General features: G+C 43.0%; 1 protein-coding gene across 4 annotated transcripts in view; it reads right to left on the bottom strand.

The window, feature by feature from the left end:
• Plce1 (phospholipase C, epsilon 1) overlaps window positions 1-17,895 on the bottom strand; it is a 309,112-nt gene that overhangs the window by 150,884 nt on the left and 140,333 nt on the right. For all 4 annotated transcript variants that reach the window (XM_039108292.2, NM_053758.2, XM_063262806.1 and 1 more), the window contains 1 exon segment: window positions 17,022-17,307. In XM_039108292.2, the coding sequence (XP_038964220.1) occupies window positions 17,022-17,307 (286 nt within the window).

The following is a 17,895-nucleotide window of genomic DNA, read 5'->3' as shown; positions in this document are numbered from 1 at the left end:
CTGAAGGGACCCATCTCACAGCCCTGCTCCCTCTATCGGATAATAGAACTCAGAGTGTGTTTCCTACGTGTTGACTATAGACCCTGGGCATTAACGAGTAACTCCAAACACTTCATCAGCAGAGGGAATTTCAAAGGTTTTAAAGCGGATCACAAAAGTGAGACTGAGGGATTGGTGACACAGGCAAGGGAGATATAGCCATGCAATGACGTAGCACAAACACAAACAAGTCAATGTTTTCATCAAGAGATTCTATTGCAAAAAAACAAAAAGGCATCTCCTGACTCTTGATGTCTCAGGTGAGGTCGGAGACTTGCTGCCTCTGGGACTGCATTTCCAGTTGCAAGATGGTTGGTGTTCGTAAGGCACTGAGAGAACAGAGAATGGCAGATGGTGTCCAAGTCAATAAACGGTAGGTATATTGTTTGATCTGGGTTTAAGAGTCTGTGCTCTTGATAAGCTTAGATCAAAGGTTCAGAAGCTGAGTCAAGTGAAGTGTGTAACATCTCCACAACAAACCAATGATTTCACCTTCTGAGCTCACCATCAGACCTCAAGGTAAAGTAGAATAGACACAGGCATCAAAGACCTGAAGCCCTCCCTGGGGTAAGTTAGCAGGTTCTAGAAGGGACACAACAGTCATAGCAGCCACAGAGGCAGATTCTTTTTAGATAGCTTACTCTCTCCAAGGCCATGTGTATGTGTTGAAGCAGGGAAGAGAAGAGCTAAAGTTTGACAAATGGACTCCACCTGCAAGACTGGGTCTGTGAATCGGTTTTTGATAAGGTGTTCTCTGGTCTCTGTGTTTTCTGGAACAGGTCTGCTTCAGTGTGTCTGCATGTCATGGCCTCCCCTTTCCTCCTCCCCCTCCACTTGTCTTCTCCCATCCCTTCTTCCCATTCTCTACCTCTTCCATTTGTTCTCTCATTTTGTAAGAAAGGGAATTTCTGCCTTAAAAATACCAACTTCCTCAGGGCTGAGCTAGAGCAGGAGAAGGAATCACATAGACATCACCCTGCTGAATTTTCTGGGAAGATGGAGAAACCTAGGGCAGGGAAGGTGTTGACCATGGCCAATACCCCTTGGAATTATGGAAGGCCTTGCTATGGATGAGAGGAATGAACCCTGAAGGTAAGATCTAAGGAGGGTGGCTGTCTCAAATCCCTGTCCTAGCACCCAACACAGTTCTAGAGACTTCCCCCAAGGCCCTCTATGTTCCTTCCCTTTGGGAAGCCTGACCCCACTATCCCCCTTCCTGAAACTCATCCTGTCACTAAAGCTTTCCTCTTGCTATTTCTGATTGTCTTCTCTGCTCAAGCTTCAGTTTGGGGGACAATTTTCTAATAACTCTCTTCTTTCTTCTATCCTTTTGTACTTTCCAAGACAAGCATATGCACTGGCCCATTTTACTGCTCAGGAGGATGAAATGCAGGAAGACAGGAGTTACGTGCTTTTTCCAGATCACTCTGGGAGTGTATTTGGAAGTCTCATCATATCTCACCTAAAAAAACGTGCAAACATATTTGTTCTTAAATTTTAAATTATTTTTAAAGTTAGCATACAAAGTAAAGGCTCCCATTATGACATTTCATATATTTATATATGATCATTTACTTAAGTACATTAATATTTTATATAACTATATAATATATAATTGATACATATATATAAATAAAATTATACTTTGTTCTAATTAATTCTCCTCCTCCACTGTCTCCTACCCTCTACTCTCTCTTATTGGTCCTCTTCCTCTCCCCACAAAAGTCCCTCCTCTACAATCATGTCATGTGTATTTTATTACCCTTTTTTTCCCCCTAAACCCTATATTCTTGTCTACTGATCTTTGCCTTGGTGTTATCACACAACAATACAGTCACTTGTTCACACGGTCACTTCTCTGTATATTACCAGCTCCTGGCATCGAAAAGAGTGTCTTTCTCTTCTGCTTCATCCTTAGCTAACAAGAGCAGATAGACATATGTGAGTGTTTCCCATAACTGTACTGTATAACACCCATCTCCTACAGGTAAATCAGAGTTAAGTAGGGTCGAGGTAGCCCTGGTATAATTAAAACCATGTTCCTGTGAGCTCTGGGTCTGTAACCGTCGAGGGCTCCGTTCAAGGTTTTGGTTCCCTATTTAAATGTCTCATCCCCACCTTGTGATAGGTTATGAACATCAGGAAATTATTTTACTTTTTTAACCAGCTCCCTTTATGGTTCCTGGTGCTTAGCATAGTCCACAGATCACAGCAGGCACAAAAGTGACTATTTATTGATGAAATATCTTTCCAAACTGCCTGTCAAGTTTAGTTTTCTTTTCTTTTTTTAAAATGGGGTCAACCGATTCTAAAAAACTATACATAAAGTTTCTCTCCACTGTGCATATAGAAAACTAAACTATAAAGCTGGGAAGAGTGACAACGGATATAGAAAGAGGTTGGGAATGTACCAAGACTCCATCCATGGAAAATGTGAATGCTCTCTGGAGCCTTTCCAACCTTGGAATTCGTATCACAATTCCACTAGGTCTAACTTGGTCTTAACACCCCACTTTCAGGAAGATAAAAAAGTATATATTATGGGTTCAGAGCTCCAATGATCCATGGGTTGGCAACTGAGATGTTCCAATATTTCAAAGGACGGAGTGAAGCACGCACATTCTCACCAGACTTTAGCCTCGAGGCTGAAACAAGACGTTAACCCACTCAAAGACCCTGGAGGCTCCAGCCTCTCCCCTTGGATAGCTCTGCGAGGCATCCAGCAAGTTCCAATTTGGGCAGGGGTTTGTTTATTCTGCTTGGTTCAAATCAGGGTTACAGATCCCTAATGGTTTTAGCGTCCCTAAAGGTTTTCCACATTTGGGCAAGATCTATGCTTTATGTCAGTCCCGAGGAGGCTTTGCTCCCAGATGAGGCAGACATGCTAGAAGCACTCAGATAGCTGCCCTCGGTAGATGCTATTCCTCGGCACAGATGTGGATCTCTCTCTCTCTCTCTCTCTCTCTCTCTCTCTCTCTCTCTCTCCATTCCTTCCTTCCTTTCTTTTCTTAAACCCCGTTCTTAAACCAATTGTACTTTTCCTTACATTTCATTTTCCCCCCAGTGATGTTGAATTTTCTAAACTAGTCCTTTTCCTGCAACCACTGCTCCACGCCAACTCAAACTAAGAGGGCTCACGCTGACTCTTAGATCTTCATTTTGAGCACATCAAATCCTAATGCAGGAATAATCAGGATTGCAATGGCAACACTTCTCCTCACAGGCACTGCCTCTCAGGCTCTGGGCCACAGGTCACTCGCTGTTGGTAGGACTTTCCTAAAATCCAGTCTGCAAAAGGCTACATGGGCCCTCTAAGGCATTAGGGCCAAGCTTTTGCCTCGGTCTCTGACATGTAGCCACATCAGTCTGCCGACGGCTCTTCCCTCTCCTTGTCACACTGGGCCACTTCCTCTTTGTCGCCTAGGCTCTGCACACATTCTCCCTCATAATCTCTCACACTTCTTCACCTGGATCTCCAGGGAGCCTGTATGTGCAAGCCTGTGTCAAGAGACAGCCAGGATGTAGCATAAGATCACAAATGTGGGTGCCGGCCAGGCTAGGTAGGTATGAATTGAGCTGTGGGAATGAGGCTGATGTGTCTTATACATGAGTTAGCACCTGCTGGCCAGACCAAGTGGGGAGAATGACACGGGGTTGCCAGAAGAGCTAGAGTGCCACTTGGTTAGTAAAAAGTTCTCCGGTTTTGAAGATACAGCAGCTGTCAAAGCAAAACACACAGGCCCTAGATTTGACCCACTAAGAATAAATTTGCTTCCCCCATGCAATTAGAGATGATCTAAATAAAAGTAGTGGACTCAAAGCCATCAGTGAGAGTGGGCTGGAAGAATGTCTCAGTCTAGTTTTCTGTTGCAGGACAAAATACCACCAATGGATGCCAGGAATCAAACCTGGGTCCTCTAGAAGAGGAGTGAGTCCTCTTAACCACTGAGCCATATTTCCAGCTCCTGATACTCTAATTTTTAAAGGCGTGTGTGTATGTGTGTGTGTACATGTGTATGTGTGTTTGCGTGTGTATGTATATGTGTATGTTTGTATATGTATGTGTGTGTATACATGTGTATTTGTGTTTGTTTGTGTATGTGTGTGTATGTATGTGTGTATGTATGTTTATGTGTATATGTATGTATGTATGTGTATGTGTGTGTGTGTCTTTGTGTGCACACATGTGTGCACAAGCGGGCATTGGTTCCTGCACAGTTGGAGTCACAAGCACTTATTCTTTTCATTTAAAAAAATTGATTAAAAATCTAGCTTGGGAGTTAGGACAAATTTCCAACGATTTCTGAGATGATCCTAAACACATCCTGCTATTTTATAGCATATTTAATGTAAAACCATATTTTCAGCACTAACCATTATAAAATCAAAAATACTGATCAGATTTGAAAACTGTTGAGGGTGCTCTGTAGTCTGAAGTATCAAGTACGGGGCCAATATTTAATGCTTTATCTAAAAGCAACTCAATCTCATGAGTGTACACATTGGCTTTTTCCATTAGCATACATATAGCCATACCATTTAAAAATAATTATTCTGAAACAAAAATTCTTGATCATCAGTAATTACATAAGACATATACCATATATGTACCATATATGATATATATATATTTCTCTCTCTCTCTCTCTCTCTCTCTCTCTCTCTCACACACACACACACACACACACACACACACACACACACACACCAAGCCTCTATATCCACAGTTTTATAAAATTTCTCAGGCAAACATGGGTCATGGATGGAAAAATTGAAGAAGCCCTATCTTGGAGGTGAAGACCATAGACTTGAGAATCAGCCAGACTTGGGATCAAACACTGTCTTTGTATACACTGGCTGGGAAATTCGAGTTGAAGATGCGTGTTGTAGGCTTAGAAGTCACTAGTCTGGAACTGGAGTTTCCAAAGTCTCGAAAATGTTTTGCGCACTCCCTTTCTCTCCCTGTCCCAAATCGTCTCCAAGAACATGTGCTTGAAATGGGAATTTAGATGTTTATTTATTAATCAAGAGTGTGACTGAGTGCAAAGTAGGGAACATTCACAATATACACACAGAGACCCTCAGAAATACTTAAACGTAAACTTGTTTAAATTTCTATGTAATTGTTCATTGATTAGTACCCGGAAAACACTTTTTAAATAGTATTTATTGTCTGAAGACATGCAAAGTTAAAAAGACTTAAGTAAGAGAAAGAATTAAAATAGTAGGTATGTATTTTTAGTTGTCAAGTATTTTAGACTCTCCTGCATGCACATAGTTAAATATGTTCTGGAATTCAGTTAAACAAAAACAAAGCACAATCAATTTAAATGTATCACTGCCTTCCTCATTATTTATTCAAGACTCAGTTTCGACTGAAGTTTAAACTTCATGACTCGGGCTATCTTGAAGTTTTTCTCTTTCCCAATTATCTGCTACTGACCCACTTTCCCATTATAAAGAAATTATAGACATATTCCATTATGTTTTATAAGGATTCCCATGGACAAGAATTTTCACATCCCATTTAAGTGAGTTCTAACCCTTTACAACAATTTGAAAACTCAAAAAAAAAATTTGACTAATTCCATGTAGCAAGAAACCAAACAACTCATTTAATGTTTATTGTAATGAATAAGTTATTGTCACTAAAGTATCCAACACGAAATTTAACTTGAATGCTACATTTTACACCAATGACACATTTTAGACTCGGCTTCTCTTCCGTCTCTATTGTTGTGCTAAAACACCATGACCAAGCATGAAATGGTTTATGTCACCTGATAACTCGCAGGCTATCGTCCATCACTCAGGGTAGTCAGTATCTCAAGGCAGGACCTGAAAGCAGGAACTGAGGCAGAAACTCTAGTGGAAAGCTGCTTACTGGCTTGCTCCTCCTGGTTTGCTCAGCCTGCTTTCTTATACCATTGAGGACCATCCACCCCTGGTTGGCACTGTTCCGTGTGGAATAGACTCTCCCATATCAATCACCTCTCAAGAAGATGCACCACAGGGATAATTATGCACAGGACACTCTGTTTAGGGTCATTTTCTCAATGGAGGCTCCTTCTTCCCAGATAACTCTAGCCAGTGTCAAGCTGACATAAAAACTAGCCAGCTCAGCTCCCCTTGCCAGCCGTGAATGTGCAGTACATGCTCTGCTGCTGTGGGAACAGAGAGTCAGCAGAGAATTAAGTGCAAACAAAAAGAGCTCCCTGATGTAGGTCCGAGGTTGCCCCCACCCTCTTTTTCAATCCCGTTCCCATTTCTTTAGGCTCTCAAGTACTTTCAGAATCCCCACACTTCTCTCAATACAGTTTATGGACTTTCCTCTGTGCCCCTATGTGTGTACATCTCTCAGATACAACCCCTAACTGTGCTTAAGGGACAAGCCTATTTGTCATTTGCTCATCTCCTCTGCTGGCAGTGGAGTCCTTGAAAGTAAAGGCCACATTTTGTCCACTGCTGTAGTTTTGGCACAGAGGAGGTGTTCAATAAATGCTAAGTAAGCGGGCGAATGAATGGCTAAGTGCATGGAAACTAAGGACAATCTCATGGCGTTACGAGTGGATGCACTGGGCAGCCTCCTCTTAGGTGTCCTTTAAGACGCTAGTGCAAGGGCCCACAGCCAGGAAAACCCAGGAGGCATTGTTCTTCTCTGGGCGTGCTGTGACTGAGCTCATGGGAGACTTAGTGGACTTGGTGGCAGGTGGGGAACCCTAATAAAGAGTGGCAGGAGCGTCCCCATCACCATCCGTGACTGTTACTGTCTCAAGACTGATTGAAGACTTACCAGATACTGAGTTCCTTGTATACACTGTTACACCCAGCCCTGAAAACAACTAGGGTTATTGGTCTGGTTTCCCCTTTAGTGATGGAGAAACTGAAGTTCACAAAAGTAAAGCTCCTTTAAGTAAGAGCACTGACGTCAAGATCCAAACCCAAGGCCAGGGGGTGGGGGTGGGGCTCAAGCTCAATGCCACCTCAACAACAGCATAAGTCAGAGACTGGTGTTCCCAACAGGACCAAGAGAGCCCAGAGTAACACTCGCTCTTGATTGAGCACCTTTCACCACCTCATCTCAACAAAGCCTCTCTGTCTCCTCTCTCCTGATTCCATTTGAATGTGAAGCCCAGTGGGTCTTCGTTACAACCACTGGCAATGGCCACAATAGCAATGAGGGGCTTGAACTCCCCAACATCTTCACATTGGCCTCGTTTCAAAATTCCAAGTGTAGAGTGTGTACAGGGAAATGGTAGGTACATCAATATAGATGACACATGAATGGCCTTCCTTGGCCATAACCACTTTGACGGGAGATTTCACCCATTCTCCCAATCATTTTAAGTTGCACTGTCTAGCCTTGTTTATCTATTGAGTCTTTCAACTTCAAGCACAATTCTTAGGTTCTCTCTTTAGCTCGTAGGTCAGAAGCAGTTCTTGATTCCCCTGGTGAAATCCAGCTGTGGTGTTCCTTTTCTGATTACATTTGCCTCTCCTTTTTAATGGGTGTTTTGGTGTTTTTTGTTTGTTTGTTTGTTTTTTTAAATTTAATTCATAACCCTGAAAATTTATCTTTTAGAACTGTTTTCATTCTCACTATTTAGCGAGGTTTTGGGGGGAAGCCTTTGCATCTAGTCACTATGAATTTAGATCTTGGCGTAGCATTTCGAATGACTCTGGTGGATGAGCTGACATTTTAATTTGAAACCCCTCCGAGGGCTGCTCTGGCACTATGGTTCTCACCAACCACCTTTCTGGGTTTCCTGATTAGAACTCAAAGCACCCTCTGTTATCCGACCTGCTGCCTTTCATCCTTCCTCGAATGGTGTGGACCGAATGTCTTCTTTCCACAAAGTACTTTCTGGGGGCAAAGCGAGATGAGTAAGAGCCAACCGCAGCATGCTGTCCCCCTCAGGTTAGGGCCCCATCTGATGGGATGATCGTTCCTAGACCATAGCTGGCTGGTCAGATGCTGAGGCTTCCCTGTGTGTGGATTTTGTTCTTTGAACAACACGTGGCTACCCAGGCCCCATGGCAGAAGTGTTTTGTTATGTACCCATCAAATCTCCTGATACTGTGACATATGGCTCCATTTCAGCTCAGCAGCCCAGTGCTTTCTCACATAGGGTGGTAAGGCCTGAGATTGAGCATGACGTTTTCTCTGGAATGGGAAACGCTCGTCCACAAGCTGCAGACTTCCTCATGGATCTGCATTCTTCCCATAGTTGACACGGCTCTAGGCCACCGTGGGCAGCTAATAAATATTTCTTAATTAATTAACTGCTACAGAAATATACTCAGCATCACATTAAGGTATATTTTTATCTGCCAAACAATTTCAAGGTAGCAAAACTAAGTCAGGACGTTTCTTTAAACAAACAGAAAATCCTGGAATCGGAGCTATGTGCACGCATACCTTCTTAGCCCGGTAGGCATGCGAGGGCTAACTGTTGATTAGGAGGAAGTCAAGTGAGACGGCCGTTATAAACAGAGCTGTTTATGAGCTATAGTCTTGCACTTTGAATGTGTGTGCTTTCCTACTGTGATTTCTGGTTTTAATATTCAAAGCTATTAACTCTTGAAAAGGAGCCTGATAGGATGGTTACTGCGGTTATTTGGAAATGTGTCAGGCTTTTCTATCAGAAGCCCAATACCCTCTACTTTCACGTAAGATTCCGTCTGTCAGGCACTCTTTGTTTTATATCACTCTACCTTGAATAGTTAATCACGTGTGTGCAGACGCATGCAAAATTATTAAAAATGAATGGTGGAGTTTTCCCTTCCCAACACATGCCTCAAATGTCACTAACTATACTTTGAACTGGTTGACCGTGATATTTAATCTTGTCACTTGCAAACTTAACAAGGTAAGAAGGAAAAAATTGTGTTTGTGGCGCTGTGCGCCCCATTAGCAGGTGCCACGCACACGTGTGAGAAGATCGATTGTGTTATCTTTATTTTATTTTATTTTATTTTATTTTTCTTGTTCACCACTGCGTATTTCTATGGATTACTTTACCCTTTTCTCTTCATTTTTATCTCGTATTACGGGGATATTTTTGCCTTTGTTCTGCTTTGTGTTGGGACAGACAGGTCTTTCAATACAGCCCAGGACAGCTTCCAACTTGCCATTCTCCTTCCTGGGCCTCTCAAGGGCTGGGGTTACAGGTTTGTATCCACAGACGCCATTGCACTAGGATACTTGGTAAGTCTACTAGAGCTAAAGATGCTTCTGACTGCCGTTTCCACCATGTTAGCTCAGGGAGAGAGTCTAATGAGGCTAGTGGGGAGAGGGAAGTGACAAACTGACAGGAAGTGAGATTAACTGGGTCAAACTGGTAGAAGCCACCCCACTAGAGAGAGCATAGGCTCCACCCTGTCCGTCTGGAAGGAGCTCACCCTCACAATTAAGGCCATATGCTGGCTGACCAATGCTTTATATCGGAACATGATTCTTGAGGTGATGGAGAGACGCCCTAACAATTAAGAGCAATTATATTGAAAATTAGTTTGCTTTCTGTTAATGGTGACAAACACCATGTTCTCAAACAACCTGCGGAGGAAATGATTCATTTTACTTAAACTTCCATATCATACTTGAGAGAAGCCAAGGTAGGAACCTGGAGTCAGGAGCTAAAGCAGAGATCGTGGAGCAATGTTGCCTACTGGCTTGCTCTCTGTGGCTTGCTCAACCTGCTTCATCTATAATCTAGGACTATATTCCTGGGAGGGGGGCAGCACCCACAGTGGACTGAGCCCCACCCTATCAGTCAGCAATCAAGAAAATACCCTCAGTTGAGATTTCCTCTTTCCATGTGACTAAGCAAATACCAAGTTGACATTAAAACCAACTATCCACATTGCAAAATCATGAGGAGTGGAGTTCAGAGCCCAGCACCCATGCAGCAATCTGGGCATCAAGAACACACCAATCACCCAGACTCTGAAGAAGTATGGAGACATGAGTGCTGCTGGGACCTTCTGGCTTCCAGCCTGCCCAGAACATGAAAAAACCCAGATTCAGGGAAAGACTCTGCCTCAGTGAAATAGGCAGAGGGGGACAGGACACCTGAGGCCATCCTTTGGCCTCTGCACATACACACAGGCAAGCACACCTGCACACACATATATGTATAAGTTCATGCTTAGACACCAATGTGCATGCAGAAACAAATAGATAAATTCCTAATATCTCTGAATTTCGAAAACCTAAAAGAGAGGAAGAAAAGCCAGCATTGATTTTATTCCGGTAGTTGGCCACCTTCAGGCCATTCCAGAAGTTATGACAGTGCTGCAAGGCTGCAGAGCCCTGGGTGAGCATCTCCTGACTTGGGCATTATGGTGATGAGCTGCTAAACAGCCTTTCCCCCTGTTATTTTTTTCCTTCAGGTTGATGCAATCCCCATTTATAACCAAAGCCACATCTAGGAAGAAAATTCCATGTATCTTTATTAGCAATGTAGACCTGGGAAAAAAAGACCGACACAGCATGAGCCTTTCCCAAACCCACTTCAGTATCTCTCTATAATTATGGTAAATATCCAAAACATTAGAGAACCCCCCTAACATTTTTGAATGGTGTTCATGGGCGTTAAGTACATCTACATAGCCGCTTCACTACCCATCTCCAGAACCGTCCTCTTGGAAAACTGAAACTGCCCACTAACTCCACACCTGCCATGGCCTCGGCTTCTACAACTGCGATTCCACTTTCTGCCTCCACCAGGATCATGTGCCTCATCCAAGAGGACTTTTCTGTCTCCTCCTTTGTTTCTACCTCCCCGGGTTCATTTTCACAGACTTCAAACATGAATTCTCCCTTAGAGAGGTCATCCTTTGACCCTCTTCCTTCCCTCGTCTCTCTGGGAAAAAGATCTTGTGCTTTTCCGTCTCTCCCACTCTGTTCCGTTCTTAAAGAGCAACTGGGGAATTTTCCAGTTCTTCTATCCAGGTATGAGCATCGAAATGCTATCAACCACAAGCAAGAATGAGAGATGCCGCCATGTAAAACTTTAGAACTGGCTGAGAAAGTTCGTCTCAAAGCCCAGTAAAGGTCTTAAATCTTCACTCATCTTAAGTGAAAATAATTTCTTCTTGACAGGAAATGCCATTTAACCCACTTTTAATGTTTCCCACCCAACACCCTGCTGGACTAGCTTTCAGCATCCCACGTTAGAGTGTGTAGATTTCTGTTGTGCAAAGGTTGAAGGGACTCTGAGAACTAAAGTCTGGTAACCAAACTAAGTGCTACTTCTCTGAGGAAGTGTCCGAAGGTTCACATAGCTCCTGAGACATGACCTTACAGAACACTATCTACTGGGAAGCTGGAGGGTGAATATGTGTTATACAACTTTTACAAGTTTCTTCTGCTTTCTTGGTTTTCTTTAGACAGGGTCTTGTATGGAGCTGAGGCTGGTCTCAAACTAAGTATCTTTGTGCTTCAACCTCCTAAGTGCCATATCCCTTGATCCTTATGGTCAATCTTTCATTAGCAATTTAAACCTGAAAGCTGCTGACAAAATCCATGCCACAGAACACATACTCAACAATAGAAGAAGTGGCCAACTGCAGCACAATACTCAGCCGCCTTCTCTAGATACATTAATCACTGGTGGTTCCAGACCTACTACCCAAGACGAGGCTCCTGTGGATTCTGAAAATACCCTGTGCTTTTGAAGTTTCATGTGCTTGTGTTTCCTTCTTTAAATATTATTTTTAAACGAAACTAAATATAATTTTTGAGACAGGGTCTCACAGTGTAGCCATGACCGGCCTGGAACTCTCTTTGTAGACCAAACTGGCCTTACTTTGGAAATTTAAATTAACGAGAAACACATGCATTTGCTGTGGTACAATATAGTGTTTTGAAATATACATACACCATAGAATGGCTTGTTGGCATATGTGTGTGTTGTGTGTACATGATGAGAAACTAATTTTTTATGAATATTTTCCTACTGCATATTGAAGAAACATATATTGAACAAAGGCACTTTGAAATGTTACAAACCCCATGGAAGAGAGCCCTGAAGTTGAAATCAGCCTACAAGATAGTAAACTAGAAACAGCAAAATGAGGCCAGAAGGAGGAAAAAAATCAACCAGCTAATGGTAGTATTTAGCAGAAACTAATTTGACAGTTATTAGAAACTATTAAGAAGGGTGAATTACCTTGATTATATTAAATAAGATGGGAATACCTACCCACTGTGGGTAGCACCATTCCCTAGGCTGGGATTCTGGATCATATATATAAATGAGAAGGCAAACTGAGTACAAGCAATCATTGCTCTCTACTTTAGTCCCAGCTCCTATAGTTTCTCTAACATGATGAACTATTCTACAACTGTGAACCAAGTAAAGCCTTTCTTCCTTAAAAAAAAAAATGGCCGTCTTGCCGAAAGCAATCTACAGATTCAAAGCAATCCCTATCAAAATTCCAACTCAATTCTTCATAGAGTTAGAAAGATCAATTTGCAAATTCATTTGGAATAACAAAAACCCAAGATAGTGAAAACTATTCTCAACAATAAAAGGACTTCTGAGGGAAAGTCACCATCCCTGACCTCAAGTTGTATTACAGAGCAATAGTGATAAAAAACTGTATAGCACTGGTATAGGGACAGGGAAGTAGATCAATGGAATAGAATTGAAGACCCAGAAATGAACCCACACACCTATGGGCACTTGATCTTTGACAAAGGAGCAAAAACCATCCAGTCGAAAACAAAGATAGCATTTTCAACAAATGGTGCTGGTTCAACTGGCGATCAGTATGTAGAAAAATATTAATCAATCCATTCTTATTACCCTGTACAAAGCTCAAGTCCTAGTGGATATAAGGACCTCCATATAAAACCAGATACAATCAAACTAATAGAAGAGAAAGTGGGGAAGAGCCTCAAACACATGGGCACTGGGGAAAATTTCCTGAACAGAACACCAATGGCTTATGCTCTAAGATCAAGAATTGACAAATGGGACCTCATAAAACTACCAAGCTTCTGTAGGGCAAAGGACACTGCCATTAGGACAAAACGGCAACCAACAGATTGGGAAAAGATCTTTATCAATCCTACATCTGATAGAGGGCTAATAGCCAATATATACAAAGAACTCCAGAAGTTAGACTCCAGAGAATCAAATAACCCTATTAAAAATGGGGTACAGAGTTAAACAAAGAATTCTCAACTGAGGAATAGCGAATGACTGAGAAGCACCTAAAGAAATGTTCAATACCCTTAGTCATCAGGGAAATGCAAATCAAAAAAACCCCGAGATTCCACCTCACACCAGTCAGGATGGCTAAGAAAAAAACTCAGGTGATAGCAGATGCTGGCGAGGATGTGGAGAAAGAGGAACACTTCCTCCATTGTTAAGCTGGTACAACCACTCTGGAAATCAGTCTGAAGGTTCCTCAGAAAATTGGGCATAGTACTACCTGAGGACCCAACTATTGCACTCCTGGCCATACACCCAAAAGATGCTCCAACATACAACAAGGACACATGCTCCACTATGTTCATAGCAGTCTTATTTATAATAGCCAGAAGCTGGAAAGAACCCAAATGTCCCTCAACAGAGGAATAGATGCAGAAAATGTGGTCCATTTACAGAATGGAATACTACTCAGCTATTAAAAACAATGACGTCATGAAAGTCATAGGCAAATGGATGGAACTAAAAAATATCATCCTGAGTGAGGTAACCCAATCACAAAAAGTACACATGGTATGCACTCACTGATAAGTGGATATTAGCCCAAAAGTTCTAATTTCCCAAGATACAATCCACAGACCACATGAAGCTCAAGAAGAAGGATGACCAAAGTGCAGATGTTTCAGTCCTTCTTAGAAGGGGGAACAAAATAAATATTCATAGGAGGAAATATGGAGACAAAGTTTGGAGCAGAGACTGAAGGAAAGGCCATCCAGAGACTGCCTCACCTGGGGATCCAGCCCATATACAGTCACCAAACCCAGACAATATTGCTGATGCCAAGAAGTGCATGCTGACAGGAGCCTGATATGGATGTCTCCTGAGAGGCTCTGCCAGAGCATGAGAAATACAGAGGCGGATACTCACAGATACCCATTGAACTAAGAGTGGGGTCCCCAAAGGAGGAGTTAGAGAAAGGATTGAAGGAACTGAAGGGGTTTACAACCCCATAAGAACGACAATACCAACCAACCAGAGCTCCCAGGGACTAAACCATTATCCAAAGTGTACACATGGACAGACCCATGGCTCTAGCTGAATATGTAGTAGAGGGTGGCCTTGTTGGGCATCAGTGGGAGAAGCCCTTGGTTCTGCCAAGGCTGGGTCTCCCAGTATAGGGAAATGTCAGGGGGGGGAGGCCTGAAGGGGTGGGTGGTTGGGTGGGGGAACACCCTCATAGAAGCAGGGGGAGGGGGGGATGGGATAGGAGGTTTTTGGACGGGGGATAACATTTGAAATGTTAATAAAAATATCCTATAAAAAAGAAGCTATAAACAGAAAATTAAACTCAATCTCTTGCTTAAGGCAACAACTGAAAGCTCTCACATTAGCTGATGTAGCTCATGAGTCGCTATTCTGAACAAGGAAGTACACAGCAGTCAAGATCCAGTTACTCTCACAGCAGCTGGCCCACCACTGAGTTCCTACCTTCACAGGCCTACGGTACACTGTTTGCACTCCTGCTACAGTTGGGACCCCAGATACTCTGGAAGAAGAAAGGAGCTTGTGCTGACTTTTCTTTTACTTCAGAGTGAGTCATTTGTCTGACATAACTCCGTCTCCACCCTTTGAACACTTAGAGTCTTTTACATTCCTTATACGATACTCTCTCCACAATCACATAGTAGTCTTCAACTATTTCATGCATACAAGTCTTGCCTCCTTGTAAATATTACAGCAAGCAATCTAACTGGCAACAAACACTTCTCAGGTTCTTCCATAACAACTTCATTCTACAGGGCACACTACTGTGTGACACATTTAGGATGGTGAACTCATGTGAGGTCCTGCCAGGCAGTCAAACGCATTGAAACCATGCTAATTTCAGAAGTTTTCACGCCAATTTCAGCTTAATGTCTTGGGAAGCGCACCATGGACAATGTTGACTTGTTAGTGTCTGGGGTCACATCAGAACATGGACTTCTACATGGACTGACCCTGGGCTCCAACTGCATACGTAGCAATGAATATCCTAGTAAGAGCACCAGTGGAAGGGGAAGCCCTGGGTCCTGCCAAGACTGAACCTCCAGTGAACGTGATTGTTGGGGGGAGGGTGGTAATGGGGGGAGGATGGGGAGCAGAACACCCATATAGAAGGGGAGGGGGAGAGGTTAGGGGGATGTTGGCCTGGAAATTGGGAAAGGGAATAACAATTGAAATGTAAATAAGGGGCTGGGGATTTAGCTCAGCGGTAGAGCGCTTGCCTAGGAAGCGCAAGGTCCTGGGTTCGGTCCCCAGCTCCGAAAAAAAGAACAAAAAAAAAAAAAAAAGAAATGTAAATAAGAAATACCCAAGTTAATAAAGATGGAGGAAAAAAAAAAGAACATCTTCAACCCTGTGGTGGTGGTGGGGATTCCTTACTGTGTAGACAGTGTGTGCTCCATGAGGGGGAGATGTATGGCTAGCACCAGCTTTCTCCTATTACTGTTTGAGATTACTATTCCCACATGGTGTGTTTTCCTTCTATTCCTCACTTGAAGCCAATTCCCACAAGTTGAGGTAATAGCAGAAAAGCATCCAACATAGCACTCAATATGGTATACCAAGAAGAAGTGGTGTTCCTATCAGGCCTGCCAAGGGTGAACACGAGGGTGGAATGTGGCAGGCTGAAGATCAAGGAGCAAGGTCACTAGCCAGCAGCTAGCCCTGGTCTGAGGGCTCATGGTAGAGAGACAGTGTCACACTCAGTGACAGAGCAGCCGGATGTCAGATGGAGCTCTTGGGCAGTCCCAGGCAGTGGAACAAAACCTTGCATGGTCCCTGTCTGGTTGGTAGCTTCCTGCCAGGGAAGGCTGCCAAGCAGTTTGAGACAGCTGTGTGGTGAGCAAGTCGCCGAGGTTCTCTAACGCACTGCCCTTTCTGCCTGGCCTGCCTGTATACCGTGTGAAGTCACAGGGAAGTCTGGATGCTCGGTCCATTTTCCACTGGCTTCCATTTCTCTGGGCTGCCCCTGCCTTTCTGGGCCTTTACAATGGGACACATTAAGGGATGGTTCTTTTTTTTTTTTTCTTGTCAGCAGAAACCTGTTGGTTCTCTATGTGAAGAATATTTAGGTTTCACTCTGTTCCCAAGCCCTGCTGATTTTCAAAGCAATCATATGACCATATTTATTTGCTAGCATCTTGTCAAACTAGTTGACATCTCTCATGGATTATTGCTAGGAGAAACTACCATCTCCACACACGTGTGTGTGCGTGTGTATGTGTATGTGTGTGTATATGTGTGTGTATGTGTGTGTATGTGTATATGTGTGTGTATGTGTGTGTGAATGTGTGTGTGAATGTGTGTGTGAATGTGTGTGTGTGTGTGTGTGTGTGTGTATGAGTGTGTGTTTAAGTTTTAGAGATCGGTGAGATGGCTCACTGGGAAAGGTCCTTGTCACGAAGCCTGAAGAACCGAGTCCAATCACTGAAACTCGTATAAGGGAAGAATAGAACAAATGTCTTACAGCATGTTCTCTGACCTCCAGACACGCTACTGTAACACACATGCACTCACCCACCCACCCTGGCATGCAAAATAAAAAATAAATCAAGGTAGAATTTTAGCCATCTATGATTTTTGGAAAAAATGAACTTTAAAATATTAATACTTGTTATTCGCTTGTCTTAATTTTTCTGTTTTTTTTTCAAAACAGCTACTTTGCTTCATCTTCTTAGAGTTTCTGAAAAGTCTCCATCAGCAGATGCATATTGGCTTGTTACCCTAGCCTGTTCTCTAAAGGCAGATATAAAAAGCTGAAAATGAAATGGCAGACGTTACCTTTCAGCATTATTCGCCCAGTGGATCCTCCAAAGGAACTGAGAAGGCTGCTTCTTGCTCCTAAAGATGTGGTTGCCTCTAGGAGAGAACCGGTGATGTACTGAGCTATGGACGTCCTTTGGAGGGTGGCACGGTACTCACACTCGCTGTCTCGCACACATTGCTTTAGGCAGGGACCATCTCCGATCCTTCCATGGGCTGTGTCAGGGGTTGGGAGCTGTGTGGAGCAATGCAGAAGAGAGCCAACCGTATCTTCTGTCTCTTCTCTTCTCACGGCACTGTAGATCTGTGAATAGCACAAAGCACAGGAAGTATTAATCTAGTTTCTTAGAAAAGCAAATTAACTTGTTGACAAAATGCCAAGATGACTTATTAAGAAAAGAAGGCTCAGTCGGTCTAAGCACAAACACCTTTGAGCTCTGCACTCATACATTAACCTGAACATTCTACAGACACCATTTATTTGGAGAAGCTCTGTGTAGTTATGAAATAGGCCATTCAAACAACTCTGCTATCAAACAGAGCACTTAGAGTTGCTCCAACCGAAAATACATTCGGCTCAAATTTCTCCTCCTCCACAGGAGAGCATTGCTCTCCTGTAGAGCCAGAAGGACAAACCTTTCTCTCATCCTTTTGGGCCTGATCAAGTCTGCCTATTTCCATCCGTGTTTCAATCTGACCTCCATAGGGAATTCTTATTCCATGAACAAAGTAAGGCAAAGATAAAAGGGTCATGGAGGAGGAATTCCCTTATGGTCTACTCTTCCTGTCTCTCAGGTAGCATCGGAGTCTCTTGACAATTTTACTCACTTCCTTTTCCCTCATCTTCCACATTTATTGAGTTAGTCCCTGCCCAGTATTCCTGTTCTGTCAT

The sequence above is a fragment of the Rattus norvegicus genome, chromosome 1 (assembly GCF_036323735.1).
Source record: "Rattus norvegicus strain BN/NHsdMcwi chromosome 1, GRCr8, whole genome shotgun sequence".
Taxonomy (NCBI): Eukaryota; Metazoa; Chordata; class Mammalia; order Rodentia; family Muridae; genus Rattus; species Rattus norvegicus.
Note: the sequence above shows the minus strand (reverse complement) of the source record. Positions and strands in the feature narration are given on the sequence as shown.